Below are 25,410 nucleotides of genomic sequence, written 5' to 3' on the forward strand. Positions count from 1 at the left end.
TCTATTTGAACAGATGGGATTTATTCCACTCTTATAACAATTATTATATACAATATATACAAGGGTTGGCCAAACAAAGAATATTAACTGAACAACAGGTCAGATTATTTACATGAATCACATGAATTACACGAATCACATGTGATCTCTATACATATGTGTGGAACTTATCTTAGGAATTTTACGTCGAAACTTTCGTAGTGGCTGGATGGATCGAATCTCGGAAGATGGAAGGAATCCTCTCAATGTGGTGAACAGCAAGTTTTCAAATCCATCTCTCCATTTTTACAAAGCAGGTTCTCGATAAATGAATCAGAATAATGATCTCAAAGAACCATTTCAAACCATGAAAATGTTCGCAGTTCGGTATAGATCTTCTTATCAATTAATGTAGAACTCTAACGTCCAGTTGCAGGAAAGTCCATTAAAATTTAATACTTCAATAAAATCTTAATCCTCCATTTTCCCCTTCAAAAATGACAGTTTTAAATTTTGATACGACATCAAATCTTAATGGACTTTCCTGCAACTGGGCCTAACTCTTTTTAAAAAGCTGTTGAAAACAATTTTGTAAATATTTGAATCGATAATGTTCCACAATCTCCTGCGATCTCTGACAATATCCTTTCACATAACGATAATAATTTAAGGGAAGCAAAAATGTCCATGTGTTCACAAGGAAAGCACTGCCACAGATAAATCAATAAAAAAGGAGGAAAAAAAAAATACGTCAGAGAAATCCAGAAATTGTGAAACGAAGAATTAATTAATGAATAGAAAGCAAGTTAAAATAATTTAGAAGGTAAATTGATTCATTAGATATTTCTGGGAAGCATGTGGAGAACTACGTGTTAGCTGAAAATGGCGAGCTGAAAAAAACCTACGGTATTTCCACTGATTCCTTCTACATAGATATTCACTTTTAGAGCCGTTCATGGTCATTTCGGCAATCAGATGAAAGATCTCTTCACTTTGAATCGGAATCATCTTCGTGGCCATTCGTTCAAGCTTGCTAGAGAGACATTTCGAAAATCTGAGAGACAGTGGTTTTTGCCCAATAGAATATTCCATCGTTGGAATCGACTACCCGACAGCGTGGTCGACGCTGCTAGTACGAATGCATTCAGGAATGCCTATGATCGCCTGTAGTTGGGTATTCTCTACTTTTAGAAATTTATCTTAAGGATGTAGTGACTCTCTTTTTTTTCGGTTATTCACTTCACTCATGCATGTGTGCTTTTTTTTTAATTCAGATTGAGTATTATAGGTTTACACCTCTACTCTTGTTGATATTATAATAATAATAATAAAACAAATGAATTGATGAAAATCGAAGTGGAACAACATTTGTCTGATCAATATAACATGGACACTTACCGATTCTTATAAATCGCCACAGATAAATAACTGATTAAGAAATGAATTTTTTTCTTAAAAGTCAGAATCTATTTCTTAAAAATTTTTAGGTAACGCTGCCCGAGACGAGAAAATAAAATCCTCGGGAACTGTAGAACTAGCTCGCAGATGCGCATGGTGGTGGTCGATATCATCGATCAAGCACAGATACAGGGGCGCTCTCAAAGTCATTCATATTAAATTTTCAATTTGGATAATTGAGCCGTTACAATATGTATAATTTGTTAATGATTTCGGTTGAAATATGACTATGATTATTGAAAATATCGGAAGGAGTCCATTTCTGTCCGGCTATTATGGACGACGCTGACAAAACTACAATAGATAGGAAAAAATGAACAACTAGAATTTCGTATAGCTCAGGAAGTTTTATGAAAAAGTCCGCGATGCCATATATGCAACTCTCAAGGATAGCCTACCATAATCAGTTCGTAACAAGTACATTTGATTCGGAAATATGGTCCATTTGAAGAGGTCTTGTGACTGCCTTATCTTATTTATTTATTTATTTATTTATCTCTGTACGATTGGGATCCAAACGGGGTAAACCTCATATAAGGTATCCACCAATTAATAAAAAAAAAATACAGCTTCGATACAATATTAGAAACTAGAACTTAATGAATCATCCAAGAAAATTCTCCTTCAAAATACGTTTTGCGGCTGCAGATTTTATTACAGAAATATCAAAAAGGTTGGAATACTGATTGGTGTGTCTAGATATCCTGATCATCGGAGAATTCTGGGAAAAATTCGCCCGCATGAACAGAATGTGGAAAAGTTCAACAGTTCTTAAATTTCTTGTTGGGACATTTATTCCTATTTCCTACAATAATTCAGGACACTGTATAAGACCCTGCAAGATTTTGAGCAGAAATAGAGTATCCGAAATGGCCCTCATATCCTCGAGGGACATAATAAAGAATCTTCTTCTAGCTAGTTGATAGTCATGATTATAGTCAAAGGAAAACCTACCACACAGTTGACGCAAAAATCTATTCTGTACTGACTCAATCCGAGAGACATATTTTTTGTAGTGAGGCCTCCAGATGACACTTGAAAAATTAAGTTTAGAAGCTACAAATGAATAATATAATGCGGGTATATTCGAGGGATTTCGAAAATATTTTGAGGACAAATGAGGAGGACCTCATCACGAAGCCCAGCACTCGCGGCTATGAAGTCGATGTGCTGGTCCATCAACAATTTAGAGTCGAGAATAAACCCAAGGTCCCTTATCTGTTCTGATACCCGAAGAATCTCACCATTTAGTTGGTAGGAAAAGTGAATACGGGATTTTTTGCCTGTAAATATCATCTGCGAACACTTCTCAATATTTAAAAATAAACCATTCTCCTGGCAGAATGCGACGCATCTATTCAAGTCAGATTGGAGTAAGAACAATCGCGGAGCTCTCGTACTCGCATATATACCTTGAGGTCATCAGCAAACAACAGGAATCTGGCATATTTAAAAGATTTTTGTATAGGGTTGATATAAATCAGAAAGAGAAGTGGTGCCAGGTGAGATCCCTGAGTGTCGGGTGTCCACCCGACGAAGAAGTGTATTTAAACGACTTGAATCCCTGGACCGAAACAAACTGTGATCTACCCTTGAGATAGGAATCAAACCAGCGCAGGAGATCGCCCTTCACACCAACCTCCGAAAGCCTATTAAGTTGTAAGTTATGGCTTGTTTTATCAAATGCCTCACATAGTTCGGAGTACACAGCATCGACCTGCTCCCGCGCGTCTAGTGCATCATGTATATATTCAGTAAATACTGATAAATTAGTTTCCACAGATCTCCCACGAAAGAAACCGTGTTGTTCTGGTAATATGAGCTGAGCAACATGAGACAGGAGATACTTATGGACGAGTTTTTCGAACAACTTCGGTATCATCGATAATTTGCTGATTGGCCTGTAATTCCCTACATCCGATCTCTGGCCGCATTTGAAGATTGCTATCACCGAAGCTTCCTTCCATAATGTTGAAAAAGTCCCCTCCGTGAGAGACCTGTTGAATATGATATAAAGTGGTTCAACTGAGGACGTCGAGGACCTAATCAACAAGATTGCGGGTACATGGTCAGGTCCACAGCCCTTTTTCAAGTTCAGTTCCTGAAGACCCTCGAGTATCTCATTCCTAGATAAATGAATCGAACTGAGGATATTGGTATCAACGCTTTCCACTAAATCACGATTAAATGAGTACTTCTCAGGTTCAAAAACCGACTTGAAGTGGTCAGCCAATAGTTGACAGACACTACCGCCGCCAGCCGCAGTACGTGCACTTAAAATGCGTTTCCGACGGCAAATGATTCGATCCCACTCCATTTCTCGACACGAAATTCCAAAAAGAACCAGGGCTCGATTGCACGCCTTCCTCGTAAGATCTGATGAATGATTTGTAATCAGACTCGATAAGCATTTTCGATCGCGCCCTCAATTCTTTGAATATGTTGTAGTCATTAGGATTTCTGCACATTTTCCACTTCCTATGACATTTATTTTTCTTTATTATTGTTTGAATTGTTTTTCCAGAATAATAAAATGGGAATTGTTTTTGTTTTTTTTTTGTAAAGGTACGTGAGCATTGATTATAAATTTCAACTTGGTATGAAACAATTCTACAGCTACATTCACATTCAAGCCCTGCAGAAGGCGGTTCCAGTCTATGGCAGTAAGAGCACAGTTGATCAAATCATAGTTAGCTTTCTCATAATTCAAAAGGGACGGAATGGTTGCACTCAAATATCTTATGCATCTTATTTCTAAAATGAACTCAATCGATGGGTGACTTGGATCTTCATATACCATCGGAAAAGCGCTCTTATTGATGGAAGAAATACAAAAATCGGAACACAAAATCAGATCCAAAAGCCTTCCATTCTCATTAGCAATATTATTAAACTGCTTAAAATTAAGGTAAGCAAAGGTATCGAGCAAAGTCGAATATTTATTTTCTACATTAAATGGTTCCAGGACACCATGACTCGCCTCACTCCACCGCGTTAAAGTTAAAGTCACCGCAGATCAAAGCAAGTTGGTTATCCTGAAACGAAAGATTATGTAGTTTAGAGGAGGAGAAAGTATATGCTAATGAGTCATCTGGCGGCAAATATACACAGCATACAAGCACACGAGCATTGTCTACAAGAAACGAAACCCATAGATCCTCGGCATCACTTTGGAATTGACTCCAGAGAGTTGGTTCGAGCTCATTTCGCACAGCGATAAGAACTGCACCACCCTCAACCTTCGAACTTGCACTCGACTCACGATCACGTCTGAACACACTGTAATCGCTGAGATTCACCAACTCGCAGTCAAGCACTGAGCTGTTAAGCCATGTCTATATGATGCAGAGGATATCAGGCTGATATGCTGCTACACTAGTACAGAAGCCATGAAGCTTCGTTCGAAGTCCCCTACAGTTTTGATAGAAAACACTTAATCCCATTATTTAAAGCGAAACACACATTCATGCTGACTTCCAATCAAAGATCACTGTCCCAGGTGTTTTTGTTGTTTTTATATTGAATAAAAACCACTTAGATTTTTATTTTTACGAATTTTATATTCGTAAAATATCTCTCATCTACAACTTCTACAAAACTGTATTTCACGCTTTACTCTACAATGCAGGAATGAAATATTCTAGAAAGAATAGCCTTGAACGGCTGGCGACTACGCCATCTATGAACTAACTCACGAAAAACAGTTTGATTGCTGGAGTTTTCTACGTCTTCAACACACCCCCTCAATAAAACTGTTTTTGTCTTTAAAGAAATACCTAACATCTCAACAACATAATCCTAATTTATTACAAAAATTCTGAAATTTAATTTTACATAATGGTTTTGTGAAAATATCTGCCAATTGTTTTTCTGAACTGATATGACATCTTCAATTATATTTTCACATATCTTTTCTTTGATGAAGTAAAATTTAACATCTGTGTGTTTGATTCTTTTATTATTTTCAGGATTATTAGCTAAACATATAGCTGCTATATTATCCTCGTAAATCCTTATGGGTTTTTCCATTTTCAAGTGAAAATCATAAATAAGCTTTTTCAGCCAACAAGCTTCTGTAACAGCCAAACTTAAAGCTACATATTCAGACTCTGTGGATGAAATTGACACATTTTGTTGCTTTCTACTAATCCAAGAAATTGGGCAATTAAACATTTTGAAGATATAACCTGATGTTGATTTTCTATCGGTTGTGTCTCCACCCCAGTCTGAATCGACATATCCTACTAAAATTTCATCTTTCGGTTGAAATACTAACTTGAAATCGATTGTTCCCTGAATATATCTCAATACTCTCTTCAATGCTTTATACAAATTTGTGTTTGCTTTTGTTTGAAATCTACTTAGTAAACTTATGCTTTGACATAAATCTGGTCTTGTTGCTAACGCTGCATACATTAAGCTACCTATCATTTTACGACATAATTTTTGCAATTCTAAATCATTTTCATCAGCTTCAAATATTCTAACATCAATATTAGGATCTAGAGGAGTACTAATACTTTTACATTCATTCATTTTGAGTTTTTTTAAGACATTTTTCAAGTATGATTCTTGACTTAATTTTGGAAAACCCTGTTCTAGATTTTGTTCAATGTCAATGCCTAAATATTGTGAAATTGTTCCTAAATCTTTCATTTGAAAATTAGTATTCAACAATTGCTTCAAATTTTCAACTTCAGCATTGTCAGTTCCTAATATTAACACATCATCAACATAAATCAATAAGTACAGCTTAGACTTATCAGTGCATTTTGAATATAAACAATAATCTTTTTTTGATCTAAGATAACATTCATTCATCATTAGTGCATCAAATTTTTTATTCCAATTTTTTGGAGATTTTTTTAAGCCATAAATTGATTTATTGAGTTTGCAAACAAATTTGTAATTATTTTTATTGGTACCTGGAAGTGACATGTAAACCTCTTCTTCTATGTCACTGTACAAGAATGCTCCTTTGACATCCATCTGGTGTATAGGTTGTTTCATTAAATTTGCCATTACCAATAGCATTCGAAAAGTTGTCATCTTGGCCACCGGTGCATAGAAATCATAAATCTGGGACTCGTTCTCCTGTTGAAAACCTCTGGCAACTAGTCTCGCCTTGTATTCACCATTTTGCTTCTCTTTCAGGACCCATTTACTTTGGATAATCTTCTTATGTTCTGGCCACGGTACTTCTGTCCATGTATTGTTTTGGTTCAATACTTTTATCTCTTGATCAACAGCTTCTTGCCACTTCTCAGAATCATTCTTCGATATTGCCTCTTCAAATGTTATATTTTCTTCTGTTTCTGTGTAGAATGTCATATCGTAGTCTCTCATCCATCTTGGTTGTCTGGTTTCTCTTCTACTTCTTTCTTCTATGGTCTGTTCTTCTCCACCATCTTCTGAGTCTTCATCTCTTGGTACTTGTTCTAATAGAATTTCTTCACCTGTATTATCGACAATGCTCGTGGAAACTCTTAAATTTGTAGAGCCTTGACTCACGGATTGATCTGCCTCTTCTTTTCCATCGTCAGGAATAAACACCACATCTCTATGATGACTCACGGGTTGATCTACTTCTTCATTTCCATCATCAGGAATGAACACCACATCTCTATGAATAGCTACTTTATCTCTATCTGGAAAATACACTCTGTATCCTTTTACTGTAGTTCCATAACCAACAAAAATTCCAAATTCGCTTTTGGCATCTAGTTTTGTTCTCTTCTGCTTCGGTATATGTACAGCACATCTGGAACCAAATTCCCTGAAACATGATATATCATAATCTTTATCAAACCAGAGTTTATGTGGGGATTCCTTTCTAGTTGAATTGCAACCAACTTTATTAAGTACGAATACCACAGTATTCAATGCCTCAGCCCATAGATTTTTATTCAAGTTTTTACCATGTAACATGGTTCTCACGGCTTCTACCAAAGTTCTCATGTCACGTTCTGCTCTTCCATTTCTTTGTTGGCGAATTCCAAACCATTGTCCGTTCTCAATCGCTTAATCTTTTTGCCGGTTTGTGTTTTAATATGTGCGAAAAATTTATTAAAATGATCAATAACTTCAGATTTATGTCTTAGGTAAAAAACAAATCTTTATCCTGAAAAATCATCTTTGATCAATAAGAAATACCTTGCTTTTCCCCGTGATTGCTCCTCGAGTGGACCACAAAGATCTGCATGCATCAACTCACAGATTGACTTCGCTCTTGTATCACTTGCATGAAAAGGCAGTCGATGTTGCTTTCCCAGGATGCAATCAGTGCATTGTGGGTTTTCCTGGTCTCGGAATCTGATTGCATGCTTATTCAATTTTTTTCTCACCTGATCGTAGTTTACATGTACCATTTTTCTATGCCAATCTCTTAATGTTTCAACTACATGACACTGAATTTGTGTTGAGTCATTTTTATCCTGGTAATTGAATTTTATTACATATAGGCCGTTTTTGTCTTTTTCCCCAATTAATATGTCGACATTGTTTTTCTTTACCATGACTTTATTGTCTTTAAAAAGTACCTCTGCTCCATTTTCTACCATTGCATTCACGGACAGTAGATTCTTTGTAAGATCTGGAACCATCAATACATTGTTTAATATACAGTTGTCTGTAATAATTTTACCTTTTCCTAGAGCTTTCATTGTTTCATTTTTCTTAGCTACCAGAATACTGCTTTCTTTTTCTTCAAAATTTTTCAGAAGGTTTTTGTTATTAGTCATGTGACTACTACATCCTGAATCAATTGGTGAGTTCCAAAATTACATCTCGGAGGAAAGAGAGCGAGCAGACTTTGCTCTGATTCGTAGATAGACGTAGATCTACGCTCTGATTGGACGGTATTGACGTAACAGATGGAAAAAATGCGATTTTTGAACGAGGCAATTTATGAAGCATTCACTTATCTCTCGAGTTGCATGTGTCAATAATGCTACTCTGTCATTTTCTTCATTGTTGTTCCTCTTTGAATTGGAAGATTCACCCCCTCTATTCCTGAAAAAACCATTTTCCTCTTTATGGTTGGTTTTCTTACATATTCGACACATTTGTTTGTTCTTCAGTCGACAATCCTTTGCTAAATGACCTGTATTTCCACAGGAATAACATTTTCTTTCTGGCTTTTTAAATGTTCTGGATTTAGATTTCGGTCGGCTTTCTGAAGTTTTAAATGCTACTGTTTCTTCCTTTCCATATTTCCCAGCAATTCTCTGCTCTTCTGACATCAATCTGGCGGTTAAATTGGTTAAGTTCCTTTCAGCTATCGGTGCCGACTCCCATGCAGTACAGAAATGTTTATAATTTTCTGGCAGTGTAGATAGTAGTTTTGATATAAGCATTTCATCATCTATTGACTGATTTAACGTTTTCAATCTGCATCTTAAATTTTCAAGTTTGCTAATGTGTGAGCTAATATCACTATTTTTATCGAAACTTAAATTGAAGAACTCCTGTAGTAAGTTGCATTTCTGTTGTTCGCTCTCTTTTAGAAATATTGCACACAATTTTTTATACATTTCATGGGAACTAGCATAATTCAGAAGATGAACCATCAGTTTTTTATCAACGGATGTAATTATGGCTTTCTGTGCTCGGGCATCTTTTCGTTTCCAATCAGACCTTTCAGCTTCGCTGGTAAGTCCTTCGAGTGTCTTTGTACCTTCTACGATTTCATGGATGCCACTTGATTTAAATAGAATATTTATTTGGAATTTCCATATTTCAAAGCTTTCGCTGTCCTCGAGTTTTTCAATTAACATAATTTCCTCCAGTGACGCCATTTTATCTTCAAAATCCTGGTCTACAAATTCTGGATTTTCCGAGATCACTTTATTTTTCTCAATTTTTGATGGTTGCGGGTCTGGGCCCATAACCTGTTGTTTTTTATATTGAATAAAAACCACTTAGATTTTTATTTTTAACAATTTTATATTCGTAAAATATCTCTCATCTACAACTTCTACAAAACTGTATTTCACGCTTTACTCTACAATGCAGGAATGAAATATTCTAGAAAGAATAGCCTTGAACGGCTCGCGACTACGCCATCTATGAACTAACTCACGAAAAACAGTTTGATTGCTGGAGTTTTCTACGTCTTCAACAGTTTTACAAGGTCATCGTTGTTCCTAATTTGGAGTATCTTTGAGTGTTCCGTCTTTTTTGCTAAAATGTTTCCATTTTGCACCCAAACAAATTTGAAGTTATTCGCTTTCGCGGTTTCTCTAACTTTCTTGAAGAGAAGTTTGGCATCGAGAGATAGATGTTCATTAATGAAGAATTTATTTGGGATTGTACTCATTTTGAATCCGTAACGGTTTTCTTCATTTTTGCGGGCGATTTTAGCCGCTTTAAGGAACCTATCCCGATTTAATTTAGAGGCGAATCTGACAATTATATTTTTGGGCTCATCAGTATTTTGGGATGGTAGCCTGAATACACTATCTATCATGTCCGGCCAACCGATTGCTTCAAGAAACCTCCTATTTCAGAAACGGTTTTTACAAGATCCTCCCCTCCACTCTCAGGTATACCCTGCAACTCGAGGTTATTCGCAAGTAAGATTCCATATTACTCAATCAATTAGGTACTCATAGAACCGACCATATTCTCCCTCCTCAATTTATCCTCAGCAATCATCGACAGCAGACAACCTCATCTCGAAATCCGTCACCTTATCTGAACAGAAATTCACGGATTCCTTAAGTTTCTGCATTTCATCGATCATCCTCCTCATCAGTCCTGGCAAGTCATCAGGTAGAGTACGCTTGTCCTCCGCAAACACATCCAATTGAGATTCCCCGAGCTCGGAATTCTGAGCTCTTGAATTAGCCGATCTCGTACGGAGACGAGATGATTCGCGGCAGCCCGCGCATATCCATCGCCCACCGGGAAGACTCATAATTTGACCGAGTTGCTGCTTGTAAACATCGGAACATGTGGAATTCGCATGTTTGGTACAAAACTTGCAGACCGTCATAGTAATAGCAATTGCAATAGAAAATTCCAGAAACAGGAATTAAGACTATCGAGTTCACCATACGCACAAACTGGCCTTAAATATTTTATTAAATTCAACGCGCCGATTTGAATGAAAATATAATAACAACGATATCGATACACATATGCAGTGGGATGCACGTCTTGAAATGAATCAATATACAATTGAATATGACCTTCATCTTTCGCATTAATTCTTGACGCAAAATGCTCCTTGCAGCATCTTCCTTCAACGAATAGTTCGCGAGATATTTCAGATTGAGAAGTTTCATGATTTGGTGAGAAAGTATTGAAGCGTGAGTCTCACTGTGACATCCAGTACTCACCACTCGGCCGACCACTCGGTAATATGAAGCAGCCCATACACGTATCAAAGAGTTATGCCGCCCACAGACTTCGTTCTTTTCCAAGCGGCATTACACTAGCAGGGCACCTCAAAGAATTTTTACGATTTTTATTCCCCCGTTTTGCTCTTATTTTGCTCCGTTTTGCTCACCACTCAGTTTATTTTGCTCACCTATATACAATGAGCTATAGACAATTCAAAGTGCCCTGCTGGTGTAATATTACACCAGCAGGGCACCTCAACGGATCTTTCCAATATTATTATCATTCGAAAGCTCGCGTTTTGCTCATCAGACCGTTCGTTTTGCTCATTTTTACTTGCTCATTTTTACTTTACCAGTTTTCAGAGAAGGAAAAACTTATTTTTCGTTTTGCTCTTTTCAGATCTGCAATTAGTTTTTCTCTACAACTTACCGTTACCGAGATATAGATAATCAAAAGTGCCCTGCTGGTGTAATATTACACTAGCAGGGCACCTCAAAGGATCTTTCCGATATTGGTTTCGATCGAAAGCCCTCATTCTGCTCCGTTTTACTCATCAGTCTGTTCGTTCTGCTCATTTATATTTCACGAGTTTTTGGAGGAAAAAAAATTTTTTTTTCACCCTCTCTCGTTTTGCCTGCTCTCGTTTTGCTCTTTCTAAATCTGCAATTCGTTTTCCTCTACCACTTACCGTTACCGAGGTATGGACAATTAAGTCTAAGGAAGTACCCAAAAAAGTAACCAATGGCTGTTGAGTACTCTCCTTGATATGCAACAACACCTCTTAGAAAGAGGATTCGTTTTGATTATGTCCTCAAGGATTTAGGCAAACCACAGAGCTTTGTTGGTTGAAAGGAAAGCACTTCGAAGATAAGTTGTTTTTTTCGTTTTTATCATAAATAAATGTGAATCATTATTTTCGATATCAATCTAGACCACTTTTTCAGAATCCGGTTGTCTATCGACAATTTTCCCAACCAACTGGTTCTTGCAATATCGGCAAGAGCCAGGGAATTTTATGTACCCACTACAATTATCAGCTGATATATATGAATCACCTCAAAATGAAAAACAACAAGGAAGATTTGCTTCATTGTAGAACTTTTGACTGGTGCTATCAGACCATCCTTTCTTTGAAAGAACTAGTGGACTTCTAGTACCTATAGTCGTTTATAATTTCAAGTGAACTTAAACATCATTCAATTTTACACCTAAATGGTACTCTTGATGAAAGTCGATACTATGAACTGTTTTGGAATATTTTGATTTAAAATTTATGAAGAAATATCCGATGCTGGTATAAAGAAATGGTCGGTAAAGGTGAAGCTATTAATTATTATTTTCATGAATTATAGTATGCATCATGTGAATCAAAATGTTTTTGCACCATCGATAAAACGAATACATGTTGAAAAATTGGGATGTAGGGTTCAACAGTCAGATTCATCGGGAGGCTGAGTCGAGTCACATGGGCTGACAGGAGGCTGGTCTATATCAAATGGCGGTACTTTGAAGAAAAAATTATTAAATCCAAATCAATTTACAGATTTGAATATGTAGTATAGATTTATTTTAAAGGAGCAATCTGAAATCCCTTGTTTTCACTTGTGACTTTTTCTGTTATCCGTAGAGGTAATATTACACTAACAGGAAACTTTTATTTATCTATAGCTCAATAGGTGAAAAAAAAAACTGAATGGTGAGCTTTCGATCGGGATCAATATCGGAAAAATCCGTTGAGGTGCTCTACTAATGGGATATTACTTTGAATACTTTGAACAACCTATATTCCGGTAACGATAATTGGTAGAAAAAAACGAATTGCAGATTTGGTAAGAGCAAAACGACAGCAAAACGCAGATATTCTATAAGCTAGGGTGGAAAATTTTTTTTTCTCCTCCAAAAACTCGTAAAGTATAAATGAGCAAAACGAACGGACTGATGAGCAAAATAATAATAATAGGTCTTTATTTCAGAACAGTTCCGGTAACAAGCCAAGAAAAGAAATGAAATAGCGTCAAATCCAAAGCAACTAAACATCAAAGCAGACCAAATCATAGGGTTCCATATCTAATAACAAACTAGAAATTTTTTTCTTAAAAATTTTAACATTCTCAATTTCCTGAATTTCTTGGGCATTAAGATATTTAGCCAGCACTCTGAAAGCATAGATGGAGGAAGAAACTTTTTTGCATAAATGTTCTATGTGTTCTTTCCAATTCAATTCTTCATCAATATGAACTCCTAGAAATTTTGTACTACTTGAAATATTGTAAACTGAGGTGTTCAGGTTTACGTCATCTGGGATTTCCCATCTTGACCGTGGAGGATGAAAGGCCACCTTTGTCTTGTTCTTATTACGAATTAACCAATTTTCTGCATCTACCACCCCCATTAGTCTCTCCAGTTCTGGCCAAAGAGATGCTATAACCAAAAGATTCTTGTCATCTACATATCCTTCAAAAGATACTTGACCGCTAAGTTGCACCGCCAATCCAAAATCATTTACATAAATTATGAAAAATAGTGGTCCCGCGATACTCCCTTGTGGTATTCCTAATTTGAGTTCTTTTAGATTCGATCTTATCTTGACACCTTCTGAGATGATCTCCACCACCTGAGTGCGTCCTTTAAAGTAAGACCTAACCCAATCAAGTGCTGGTCCCCTCACTCCATATTTTTCCAATTTTTGAACTAACTGCCCTACATTTAGGCAGTCATAAGTCTTGGATGAGTCGAGAAACAGTCCCATAGACATATCTCCATCCTCAAATGCAGAAGTTATTCTTTTTATAAACCTGAAAATAGCTGTCTGAATCGATTTTCCCCTTATATATCTATGCTGGTGTTCTGAGAATATTTTATTTTTCAAGAAGAATTCTGCAACCTGGTTGCAAAAGGCCAGCTCAAAAATTTTGGACAAGCTAGGTTATATGCTGATTGGTCTGTAGTTTTCAAAATCGTTCACATCTATATTGGCCTAACAATCGCCGTCTTAAGTCTGTCAAGAAAAATTCCCTTTTTCAGAGAGTTGTTCAAAATATACTGCAGAGGTTCCAAAATTTCTTTGGATATTTGTTTTATAACACTGTTATCAGGAACTTGAATACTAATATTCTCAACGGCATCTCCATTTGGGTTGTTTTTTGTCAGATTTACACCTTGATTGACAGAAAACTTCATTCATTTCAGTTGAAATACTTTCCAAATTTCCTTTGATTGGAAAATTGCTATCTTTTCTTTGATTTTTGATAGTGTTCACCACTGACCAGACAGTTTTGTTTTTATTATCTGAACTTTCTATTATTTTCCTATAATTTTGTTCTTTATTCTGAATTAATAGGCTGTCATATTCACGTTTAACTTTGTTGTACTCATCTATAAATCTCTTATCATTTCTACTGCATACTAGCAGCACGTCCAATCTTCGTTTCATTTGCTTCTGAGAAGAGCTTGGGTGTTTGTACTTTTTGTTTCTTCTTTTAAAATTTTTGAGTGGACAAGCTACATTAAAATGTTTCAAAAATATATCATGGAAGGCATCGAATTGTTTATTGACATCGTCCGAGTCATTCCGAACTGACCAATTCTGATTGCTCAGTAGAGCATTCAACACTTGGATATTTTCATCTGAGCAGATTCTTTTACATCCCAACTGTTCTCTGGGCTTTTACTGCATGAATGTGATTGTCTGTGCTCTGTAGTTAGAAATACGAGTGTCTAAGACATACGAATGATAAGGTATCCTAAGGTTGGTAAATATACCATCAATGCATGTGGAACTTGTAGACGTTATCCTAGTTTGTTCAAATATTGTTTGTTTGATATTATGAGAATTCAGGAAACCAAGCCAATCAGCTTATCTCTGCGAGTCCTGCAACAAATCAATATTGAAATCTCCAACCAAAATTACTTGAGCATTCTCGCTGTACAGTTTATTCAAAACAATGTTCAGTTTCTCAATTAGAATATTTACGTTACCATCATTACAAAATGTCAAGCATATAATCTTATTATTATTACTTGAAAATTCCACTGCTGCACACTCCACCGAGCCCTTCACTGATATCTCACATATATCCTTTCCTTCACACTCAGGTCTTTAAGGCTCAGTTTCACAATGTATGGTTAACCTAAAGTTATGTAGTGACCAGTGGTTAAATCAAAAATTCGGTTTCACAAAGTGTGGTTTATCGTTTGACCTAAAGTTAACTTGTGGTTGAGTTAACCCTGGAAATTGCATGAGTTAACTCAGAGTTTCCTGGACATAGAATTTTCGTGACGATGAATTTCAATAGACAACATATTTTGAGTTCTGTCAGAGACAGTTCAGAATTTCTTCGAGATTACTAGTTGGGAAGCGTTGTATTTGTATTAGTTGATTATAAGTTATAATTTACGAGCATCATGGACGATTATGATGTCAATGCTTATAGTAGCGATGAGGAAGCAGCGAGACCTAGAATAATTAGAGCCAGGAGAAATTATTTTGAAGAATATGACGACCTGGATTTCTTCTATAGGTTCAGACTTCGGAAAAGGACCGTAGAAAATATTTTATACCAGATTGATGACTTAATTAGGCACCCTACTGAAAGGTCAGATTCTTTATGTAAATATCAATAAGATGCTAAATATTATAGGAATGAATGTTTATCGCCTAGGCAGCAGTTGCTCCTAGCTCTGAATTTTTATGCAAGTGGATCATTCTTAAGAATTGCTGGTGATTTTGAAAGTGTGAGCAAGGCTACAGCGTCAAGAACTATAAGAAGAGTTAGTGAAGCCATTGCATCATTAAGACCTTATTATATACATATGCCACATAATGATGAAATAGGAGTAGTAAGGCGAAAATTTTATGGTATTGCTCGTTTCCCGAGGTGTATTGGAGCGCTAGATTGTACGCATGTGAAAATACAATCTCCCGGTGGCGATAATGCTGAGATATTCAGAAATCGAAAACAATTTTTTTCCCTTAATGTTCAATCAGTGGCAGACGCAGATCTGAAATTTAGAGACATAGTGGTAAGATGGCCTGGTTCAGCCCATGATTCACACATATTCAGAAATTCTGTTTTGTGTGAAAGGTTTGAAAGAGGTGAATTTGGGGATAACCTAATTATAGGAGACAGTGTGTATCCTGTGAAGCCTTATTTTATTACTCCTTTACTAGAAGTCCAAAATGAAGCGCAGGCCTTTTTCAATGAATCCCTGATTAGAACAAGATCTTGTAAAGAAAATGATGGACTGCCTCCTCCAAGAGGAGAAGAAGAGGCAATAAATTTTTTTCAAGATGTTGATGTACCTCCTCTATGGATCAAGAATTATGGTCTAATAATAGAACTAGACTGAATCTCATAAATAGTTATTTTGCAAATTTGAATTAGCGTGATGAAAATAGAATTCCTGAAATAGATCAAAGGGTTTTAATTGAAATTCTAATAATCAATAAAAATAGGCTTTTCATCAATTGTTGAAGAACACATGTCATAGTTAGATTTATATTATTTGAGGAACTTGAAGAAACAAAAATACAAAACATAAGTGTGTTTTAATTTTTCATTGAACTTATAATTTGAACTGGTCCAGCACAGTTGCACTGCTTTTCTATATTCCGCAGAGTTTTCTCATAAATTAGCATTTTTATCTGGTGCTCTTCCAGAAACTTCTCTTTTTGCATTCGCACAAATTCCAGTTTTTCTTCTATCAATTGCGTGTTGAAGCTGACATATTTCTTGTATCGACCCTTCTTTTCCCTCACGTAGCATTCCCTTCCTGAAAAAAATTGTTGTGTGAATTATTATTAAATTCATTTAATACTTCAGGATAACATCGTTTAGGACAAGACAAAATTAAAAAGTATATAGATTGAATTTTCAAACTCACGACTGCTCGTTCTTAATTTAGACGATACAGGAGTTTTCAAATTTTTTTTTGTATATGAGGTCCAGTTACTGCTTTCTGGAGTGAAGTCTGAATCTTTTTCCTTCGCTTTTTCACTGGTTGAAGGTTCAGGAGATCGATCAATGTCTTCTGGAGCTGTAGTACACTCTACAAATTATAACTATCGAAAAAAATAAGCATTCAACGATATGCAATTGGAATTTAAATAAGATTTCGCTACTGAAATGTTTCATATGCGAATAGCTTCAGCATGAAGTTCGCCAAACGACTCAATCTGAAATGAATATTCTTCTGAAGCATCAACCTCCATGGCATTTGTTGATCGAACGTCACAGTCATATAAGGACTTAAGCCCTTCTACCTGTTCACCTCCAATTAGATTCTTTACAGCCTCATCTAGGTCCGTTATTGACAATGGGGCATATTGACCTCCTCCTGTTTCGCACAATTCTTTTTTTGCATTGGCAAACTTTTCCTTAGTTTCTTTCTTTATATTTCTATACTTTTACTTCAAAACTTTAAACGACCTTCGGCCCTGTGATCCACATTGGCAGTTGAACTCCTCTTCAACTTTCTTCCACGTCTTTTCCTTATCACGCCATGTGGTTGCATCACTTTTTTTGCATTCAATAATGCCCTTGCACTTTTCAATTAATGATATGAGCAAATATTCCTCATCTTTAGAAAAGTTATTTGATCTCTTCTTTGTTTCGGCCATACTGCCAAATCACACAATCAGAAACGAAGATTATTAATCGCTTCAGCTTCACTTAAATCCCAACGTCAAATAATTATAACTTAAATCGGCACAGAACATCAGTACGAAAATGATAATCATACGTTTTATTCGTTTTCTGTAATATTCATAACAATTTCTATATTCTAATTTCTTGTTTCACAGAAAAACGAAATGTCAGTAATAAATTACCCAAAAGTAGATCTATCGCACACGAAAAACATTACCAACCCTCAGAAAAAAATTTAAACCGATGGTCAAATAACAATCACTCATTTTTTTTTTTGTGAAACGAGCAGCTTTTTAAACCTTGGGTTAACTCACAGGTTGTGGTTAATAAACCACCACTAGTTACCGCTGATTGTGAAACTGGGCCTATGTGTGTATATGGCTACACCACCATGTTCTCCATGTTGTCTGCAAAACCATGCCTTAAGTATGTAGTCTGGAATATTATAGTTCCTGAGCTCCTCTATCGATTTCCAATGTTCAGAGAAACAAAGGATTTTTATATCAATGTTATTTTGAATTATGTCTTCAACTTTTTCCACCGAATTTCCAATTCATCTGAGATTTTTATGTACTATGGTAAACCTTTTATCATGTGTCTTTGTTGTAGCAAGAATCGCTAGATCTGGGTTCTCACTACATTCTGCTGGTACCTTCTTTACGAAAAAAATTCTGAAATGAAAACTCTCTGACCACTATCCCTTCAGGCAATACTTCTGGATCACACAAGATTTGAAATAATTCGGCAGAAGGAACACCCAAACTAAAAGCGGCGTTTTTACCAAGAGTTTTGAGTTTTTTTACTTCGGTGCTCTCATGTCCATTGATATCCTTCAAATAGTCTTTAATGTCCTGTTCGGATGTTTCATTTCCTTCGACTCGCCCGACGTATACCCATCGTTTCCTTGGGGCTCCCTTAATGATTGTGTTTTCTTTGAACCAGTACAAATTAAGTTTTTCTTCTTTCTTCCATACCTGACAGCATTCCATTCATGATTAGTAGTTACCGGAATTCCCTCATTTTTATTAGAATCATTCCGCTTAACTTGACTTGATTGTTCTCTATATGTTTTGTTATTAACTGAAATGTCATTGTCGGCAATCACGATTGCAGGGTTCTGTGGTCCGGAATTGACAGATGGTAGTTTTTAGTCCCAACTTCATGCCGATCGTTTGCACTACGTCTGTCAATTATTTGGTCCCCTCCCTTGTTTACCTTTACTGTTACCTTCTTATCTGCAATGGCAACGGTTTTTTTCTCAGTTTTTTCCAATGTACTTTTTTATATTTTTTTAATACTGCTTATTCAGCAAAGTTATTTTTAGTAACAAGTATGGGATTTTTCGTACACAACACCTCTGGGGGTATTTAAAATTTTTGTGCTTTCTTAATTTATCAAGAATTTGTAAATATGAAATACTGAAGACTGAATTTATACAATGCAAAATATTCATAGTGTCAAGTAATGAATTAATTTCTTGATATTTTAAAGTTCTTCAGTCTTTGTGATCATCTTAATGATTTTAATGATTGACTCTCATCATTTAAATCGGATTCAGTTGATTCAAATTTATCGTTTTTAAATGAAACACTGAATTCATGAGTGGGTTTTTGGCTGCAATTATCGAATATTTGGAAACAAGGAAGCCATATTTCATTGCTTCTATTTGATTTACAACATCTTCTGAATAAACCTATGAATTTGAAGCATTTCAGACGTTTGTAAATTATAATTATAATTTATTATGAAAGCCATTATCAACAATATGGTTGTGAACCAATTAGTGAGTTTAATTTCAAATGCATTATTCAATTGGTTCTGCAATTGTTCATCAAATTCTGATAATTTATGTTTGGCATATTTCAATTCTCTAAGATCTGAATTGCTCAATTTTAATGGTTCTAGCTTTACCGCTTCTAGTGTGAGATTTTTCTTTAAGTTTTTACAACAATCATATTCATTAGTATCTGTGAATGGTAAAATATTCATCAGTTCACTTATGCCAATTTGACCTTGAACTTCTAGAATTACTGTTTTTGTAAATGCTTTACACTTTGGATTCAATTCAAATAAGCCTATTTGAGAGATTTGTTCAACTTTTGTGGATTTATCGTCGCATACAATTGATAGTTGTGTTGAATAAGATAAACTTTAAAACCATTATGGAAATACATCAACTCTTTCATTGAATAATATTATTTTCTACAAGCGTGCGCGTTCAACCTTTTTCCCGCACGCATTCCAAGTTGCAAAGGGTCACTTTCCCAAAGAGTGCGGGAAAAACGCCTGCTATTTCTTTCCCGCACGCATTTGCGTGCGGGAATGGATTAGCAGGGGTTTTTCCCGCACGCAAATATTATAGAGTAAATTAAACTCTATCATCTTTCTATGGACAGAAGGTCAACGATGAGAAACCCTTAGTAACGACATGCAAAATAACGTCTGTCATTATATATGAATTAATCAAATGAGATATGCTCTGTTTCGTAAAATGGATACATTTATATATTTCAAGCGCTTGTAGAAAAAATATTGTTCCTAACTCTTGCGGAAAGTGTCTTGCCCGCACTCAACTGCTTACCCGAACTCTGCTTCGCATCGTTCGGGCAACGGCAGTTTCGTGCGGGCAAGTATCACTTTCCGCACTTGATAGGAAAATAACTATTTCACATTGATTATTGTTGTTTTTCTTCCTCATAGTATATAAATGTCTGCACAAATAATTATTTGGAAGTGTTTCGAAACATTTATCTGAAGTATTCAAATTAAAGTAATTGGTTTTTTCTCTCGAAATCACAATATAAGGTGTACTTGGTTCAATATATGAAAATAACATTGGATCTTCATGATGAGGCACTGGTGCTGATAATATTTCATAAATTTCATATTTTCGTTTAGTAACAATTGGAACATTGAACGATAATACTAATAATCATTTGTTAATGAATGATTTCATTTCTAGCAATTTTTAAAAGATAAAAATATTTTCAACGCTCAATGGCAATGGGTGGTCTTGCTTCGTAGAAATTTTATTCAATTCTGAATGAAGAGTTTCTAGTGGTAAAATATTGTAACTGATAATATTATTTGAAATAACAGAAATATCAGGTATGAACAGAAAAATCTCATTCCAAGTAATAGTCTCAGTTTGGTAATATCGGTCCAAGGAACAAACACAACAAAACTACTCTTTCACAACTGTACGAAACGTACAATAAATATCCAAAATTAGATATATCAAAAATTCATAAACTCAATTCAACCAAATATTTCCATTCGAAATTATTTAGATCATCCGCTCTTTCATAATTGTGTAAGTAGGCCAGGTGAGACAAAGGATTGCAATAGTTTGTTTTAATATCTAACATTCCTTAATCCAACTGCAGCAATTTTGCAAGTAAAGAAAAATGAACTGAATATGCAAAATGTAAGTCGATTTCGATTATGTGGTCTTGACGTCATTGTACAATTTGACTATATATAGTTTGTTAGATTAGGAAATAAACGTTCATTAACAAGTGATCCGCATTATTGATCTCAATCCTCGAGTCCCTAAGTTTTCACAACCCAGAACTCTTAGAATATGAGGTACAATTGAGATACCACCCTATCATTGTTCTTATGGCCAGGTAAGCTGCTGGTGCTGTACCGTAGGTTACGGTGGTTAATTCGTAGGTTTGAATTGGCTCATCTTTGGTGTTTCTCAGAGTATAGAGTGTAATGGCTGGTTTTCTCTGTCCAATTTCACCTGCCTATACATTTTCTCGATGTCAGCTGTTATGGCTATTTTGTGTTTTCGCCATCTTATCAGAATATCTATAAGATCCTGCTGCAGTTTAGGTCCTGTGTGAAGAATGTCGTTTAGGCTGAGTCCGGTACTTGTCTTTGCGCTTGCATCGAATACGACTCTTAGCTTTGTCGTATCACGTTCTTCTTTCAATACAGGTTGATGTGGAATATAATACCTCTTCGCTGAATTATTTGAGCTAGCAATTTTCATATGACCTAGTGCAATGTATTCCTGCATGAATTCTTTATACATAGTTCTAAGCTTTTCGTCTTTATCCAGCTTGTTTTCCAATTGGAATAGTCGTGCCAGTGCCCTCTGCTTCGATTCTCCTAGCTGAGTTGTACTTTTCTTGAATGGAAGTTTCACAGTATAACCGTGCTCGTCCCGTCGAAAGGTGTTGGAGTAAAATTCTTCGACGAAAGTATCGTCGTTTGTTGTTTCCTCGGAATTTTCTGCTTCTTCGATGTTCCAGAATTTTGTGAGTTGTGAATTCTCATTCAAATTCGTGATCAAGCTTGCTACACGAAGTTGTGGACTCGATGATAATCCATCCGAAGTGAGTGTTTTGTGCCACTAGTCGATCCTCTGTTGCCTTGAATCCCGACTTCATATACTTGGGGAAGTAGTCAATTCCGAGTAGAACGTCGATTGGACCTGGTATATGGAATAATGGATCTGCGAGTTGTATATTATCCCAGTTGATTTTGGTATAAAGGTGAGTGGATGTCATATTATGTGTAACTTTGCCTATTACATTGAACTCAGCGTCCATCGCAAATTCACTGTCGAAGTTGGGTGTAATGTTCTTATTTATTTTCTACCTGGATTCCGTAGCGGTATTTCCTAGGCCGGTTATTTCAGCGTTTTGTTTGATTTTTTGTTTTCCCAATGCTTGAGCTGCAGCTGTTGTGATGAAAGAGGCTTGTGATCCTGGGTCAATCAGGGCTCTTAGAGTTAGTTTTTCATCGTTTTTGTTGGTGGCTCTGATGAGGGCGGTTGCTAGCACTGAGGTCTTTGATTCTTGATGGTTGTTCTTTGCGTGTCCCAGATGTGAATTGACCCTTTCTTCAGTGGGGTTGGAAGGATATGGCCTTTTTGTATCATCATTTCGCTTTTCTCGATGGAGCATTGTATGATGGCGACCGTTGCATTTTTGGCATCTGGAACGACAGTGACAGATTTGTTTGAAGTGGTGACTCAGGCAGTTCCTGCATAGTTGTTTTTGATTGATGTGTGCTTCTCTTTCAGCTAAGCTAAGATTTTTGAATTTTTCACATCTGTAGATTTCGTGGAGATTATTGCATATGCTACATTTTGTTGTTCTCTGGAGGTGACTGATTATTTTCTGGTGTTCATCGTACTTTCTTTCTGGTTTTTTTGTATTCGTTCTAACGACTTCAAGTGTTTGGAAACGTTGAGCTAGGAAGCTGATGAGGTCATCCAGGTGCTGAATATCTCGTGGCTTGTTTACACTTTGCTCGTAAAGATTTGCTGTAGTTGAATCCAGTTTTCTTAGCATGATATATGCAATTATGTCTTCCCATTTGTTTATATTCATGTTTCTGAGGGCTTCTGTGCTTTCCCTAATAGTGTCGTGTAATTTCTTCATGGCTCCTGCTGATTCAGAATTCAGATTGGTGAAATTGAGAATATTGTCCATGTGTTTATTGAACAGCATCCTTGGGTTGTTGTATCTTTCCTCTATGAGTTTCCAGGCCGTTTGGTAGTCGGAAGATGATATTTCCAGATGTTGGATAATTCTGGCGGGTTCTCCTCTGAGATTTGTTTTCAGCAGTTGCATTTTTTCTACACCTCCGAAGGAACTGTTGTTGTCTACTAGTTGCTTGAATATATCTCGGAAGTTGGGCCATGAGTCATACAGTCCAGTGAATATAGGAATAGTTGTAGTTGGAAGATTAATTTTTGAGGATCCTGCTGAATTTTCTCTTCGGATTGTGGTTATTATTTTGGCTTGGGTTTCTTCGTACTTTTCATTTGCCTCATCGAAGTATCCATTTTTTGAATATAACTCTGCATCTTCTGTTCCCAGCGCGTTTATTTTGATTTCCAGAGAGACAATTTCTGACCATCTTCTTTCCATATTTTGTTGTTTGACCTTCAGTAGTTCGTAATGACTTTCCTCTTCTAGTGTGGGTGAATGGATGCGACAGAGCTACTCTAGGCGTTGGCAGTGATCCCATTAATTGGTTTCTTGTCTCTGCTCGGAATCGTGTACATACAACACATTGCCGGATCATCTGCTTAACTTTGTTCTTCGCTTGAATTATCCAATACTTTTGTCGAATATAATTCAAAGTAGCTTGGTTTCCTCCATGCAAGGTTTGATTATGAGCGTTTCTTATTATGAGGTTAGTAATGTGGCTCCTTGTGGGTAGTATAATTGGATGTCTTTGGCTATATTCTAGGGGTGCGTTATGTATTCTCCCATCTACTCTGAGTAGGCCTTCGTGATCTATGTATGGGTTAAGACTATTCAGGTGGCTGGACTTCTCTTTTCTTGTTTTGATGATCAGTTCAATGTCATTTTTAAAATATGTGTGCACCTACGGCGTGGTCAACCCTTGGAAATACATGGATTCTCAGATGCATCCCTGAAAGCATATGGCGCTGCAGTATACATAAAAACAACAGACACAAATGAGAACACCCACGTGGGACTCCTGGCTTTCAAATCAAAAGTATCACCACTAAAAAATACAAAGACAATCCCGAAGTTAGAACTCTGCGCAGCCCTTCTTCTAGCCAAACCCATCAAACACTGCGTTACGGTCCTGAATCACAACAATTCAAAAATATTCACCTGGTCCGACTCTCAAGTAGTAATATCATGGATAAACGCTGACGCTGGAAAGTGGAAAATGTTCGTCGCGAACAGAGTTCGAGAAATCCATAACCTGCTAGGTCAAGGTCACTGGTACTACGTAAGGTCAGCCGATAATCCGGCAGATTTAATCTCACAAGGATTGAGGCCCAGCGCGCTTGCAAGCAATAACCTTTGGTGGAATGGACCCGAATGGCTAAAGCATGGACTGAAAGGACAAATCCATCTACAATTACTCCCTTCTGACACACAGGAAGTCACGAAGGAATTGAAGAGAAGAGAAATTTCTGCGAATACCGTAAGCATGGAGAATCAGCCAAAAATATTGAGTAAAAACTCTTCATGGAAACAAACGGTGAAAATTATGGCGTACTGCAGGAGATTCCTGAAACCAGGAAATCGCAGATCCAGCACATCTCTTGAAGCAGAAGAACTGCAGGAAAGTGAAAAAGCTCTTCTCAAGCATACGCAGCACACATATTTTCAAAATGACATTGAGCTGATCATCAAAACAGGAAAAGTGAAGAAGTCCAGCCACCTGAAAAGTCTTAACCCATACATAGATCACGAAGGCCTACTCAGAGTAGATGGGAGAATACATAACGCACCCCTAGAATATAGCCAAAGACATCCAATTATACTACCCACAAGGAGCCACATTACTAACCTCATAATAAGAAACGCTCATAATCAAACCTTTCATGGAGGAAACCAAGCTACTTTGAATTATATTCGACAAAAGTATCGGATAATTCAAGCGAAGAACAAAGTTAAGCAGATGATCCGGCAATGTGTTGTATGTACACGATTCCGAGCAGAGACAAGAAACCAATTAATGGGATCACTGCCAACGCCTAGAGTAGCTCCGTCGCATCCATTCACCCACACTGGTGTCGATTACGCTGGACCGATACAGATAAGACTCTTCAGAGGAAGAGGATGTCAATCCTACAAAGGATACATAGCAGTTTTTATATGTCTATCAACGAAGGCAATCCACATAGAAGCTGTCACGGACCTTGCATCGACCGTCTTCATGGCTGCCTTCAGGAGATTCATCTCGCGCAGGGGAATATGCACCGATTTGTACTCAGACAACGGCACAAACTTCGTAGGAGTCAAGAAAATCCTGGACAAGGAAACAAAAGATGCCATCGACGAACGAGCCATAAAAGAAGCAGTTGCCACCGAAGCCGTGAGATGGCACTGGAACGCTCCAGCATCTCCCCATCATGGAGGTCTTTGGAAAGCTGGAGTCAAGTTCACCAAATATCATCTAAAACGAACAATCGGCAATCATACTTTAACATATGAAGAACTGTCAACGTTGCTCTGTCAAATTGAAGCAT

The 25,410-nt window shown here is 36.6% G+C and overlaps 2 protein-coding genes across 2 annotated transcripts in view; both read left to right on the plus strand.

Annotated features, from left to right (window-relative positions):
- LOC123313577 (cAMP-specific 3',5'-cyclic phosphodiesterase, isoforms N/G-like) overlaps positions 1-25,410 on the plus strand; it is a 411,318-nt gene that overhangs the window by 365,392 nt on the left and 20,516 nt on the right. The gene's annotated exons all lie outside the window — the stretch shown is intronic.
- Positions 14,931-16,172, plus strand: LOC123313568 (putative nuclease HARBI1). The gene is made up of 2 exons (XM_044898511.1): positions 14,931-15,377; positions 15,423-16,172. The coding sequence occupies exons 1-2, from the start codon at positions 15,187-15,189 to the stop codon at positions 16,129-16,131; spliced, it is 900 nt and encodes a 299-aa protein (XP_044754446.1). The 5' UTR covers positions 14,931-15,186; the 3' UTR covers positions 16,132-16,172.

The sequence above is a fragment of the Coccinella septempunctata genome, chromosome 5 (assembly GCF_907165205.1).
Source record: "Coccinella septempunctata chromosome 5, icCocSept1.1, whole genome shotgun sequence".
Classification (NCBI taxonomy): Eukaryota; Metazoa; Arthropoda; class Insecta; order Coleoptera; family Coccinellidae; genus Coccinella; species Coccinella septempunctata.

Bases quoted from the DNA above. Each gene is read 5' to 3' on its own strand.
- LOC123313568 (XM_044898511.1), top strand. From the start codon at position 15,187: ATGGACGATTATGATGTCAATGCTTATAGTAGCGATGAGGAAGCAGCG. The intron at 15,378-15,422 runs GTCAGATTCTTT...TAAATATTATAG, and splicing joins ATTAGGCACCCTACTGAAAG to GAATGAATGTTTATCGCCTA.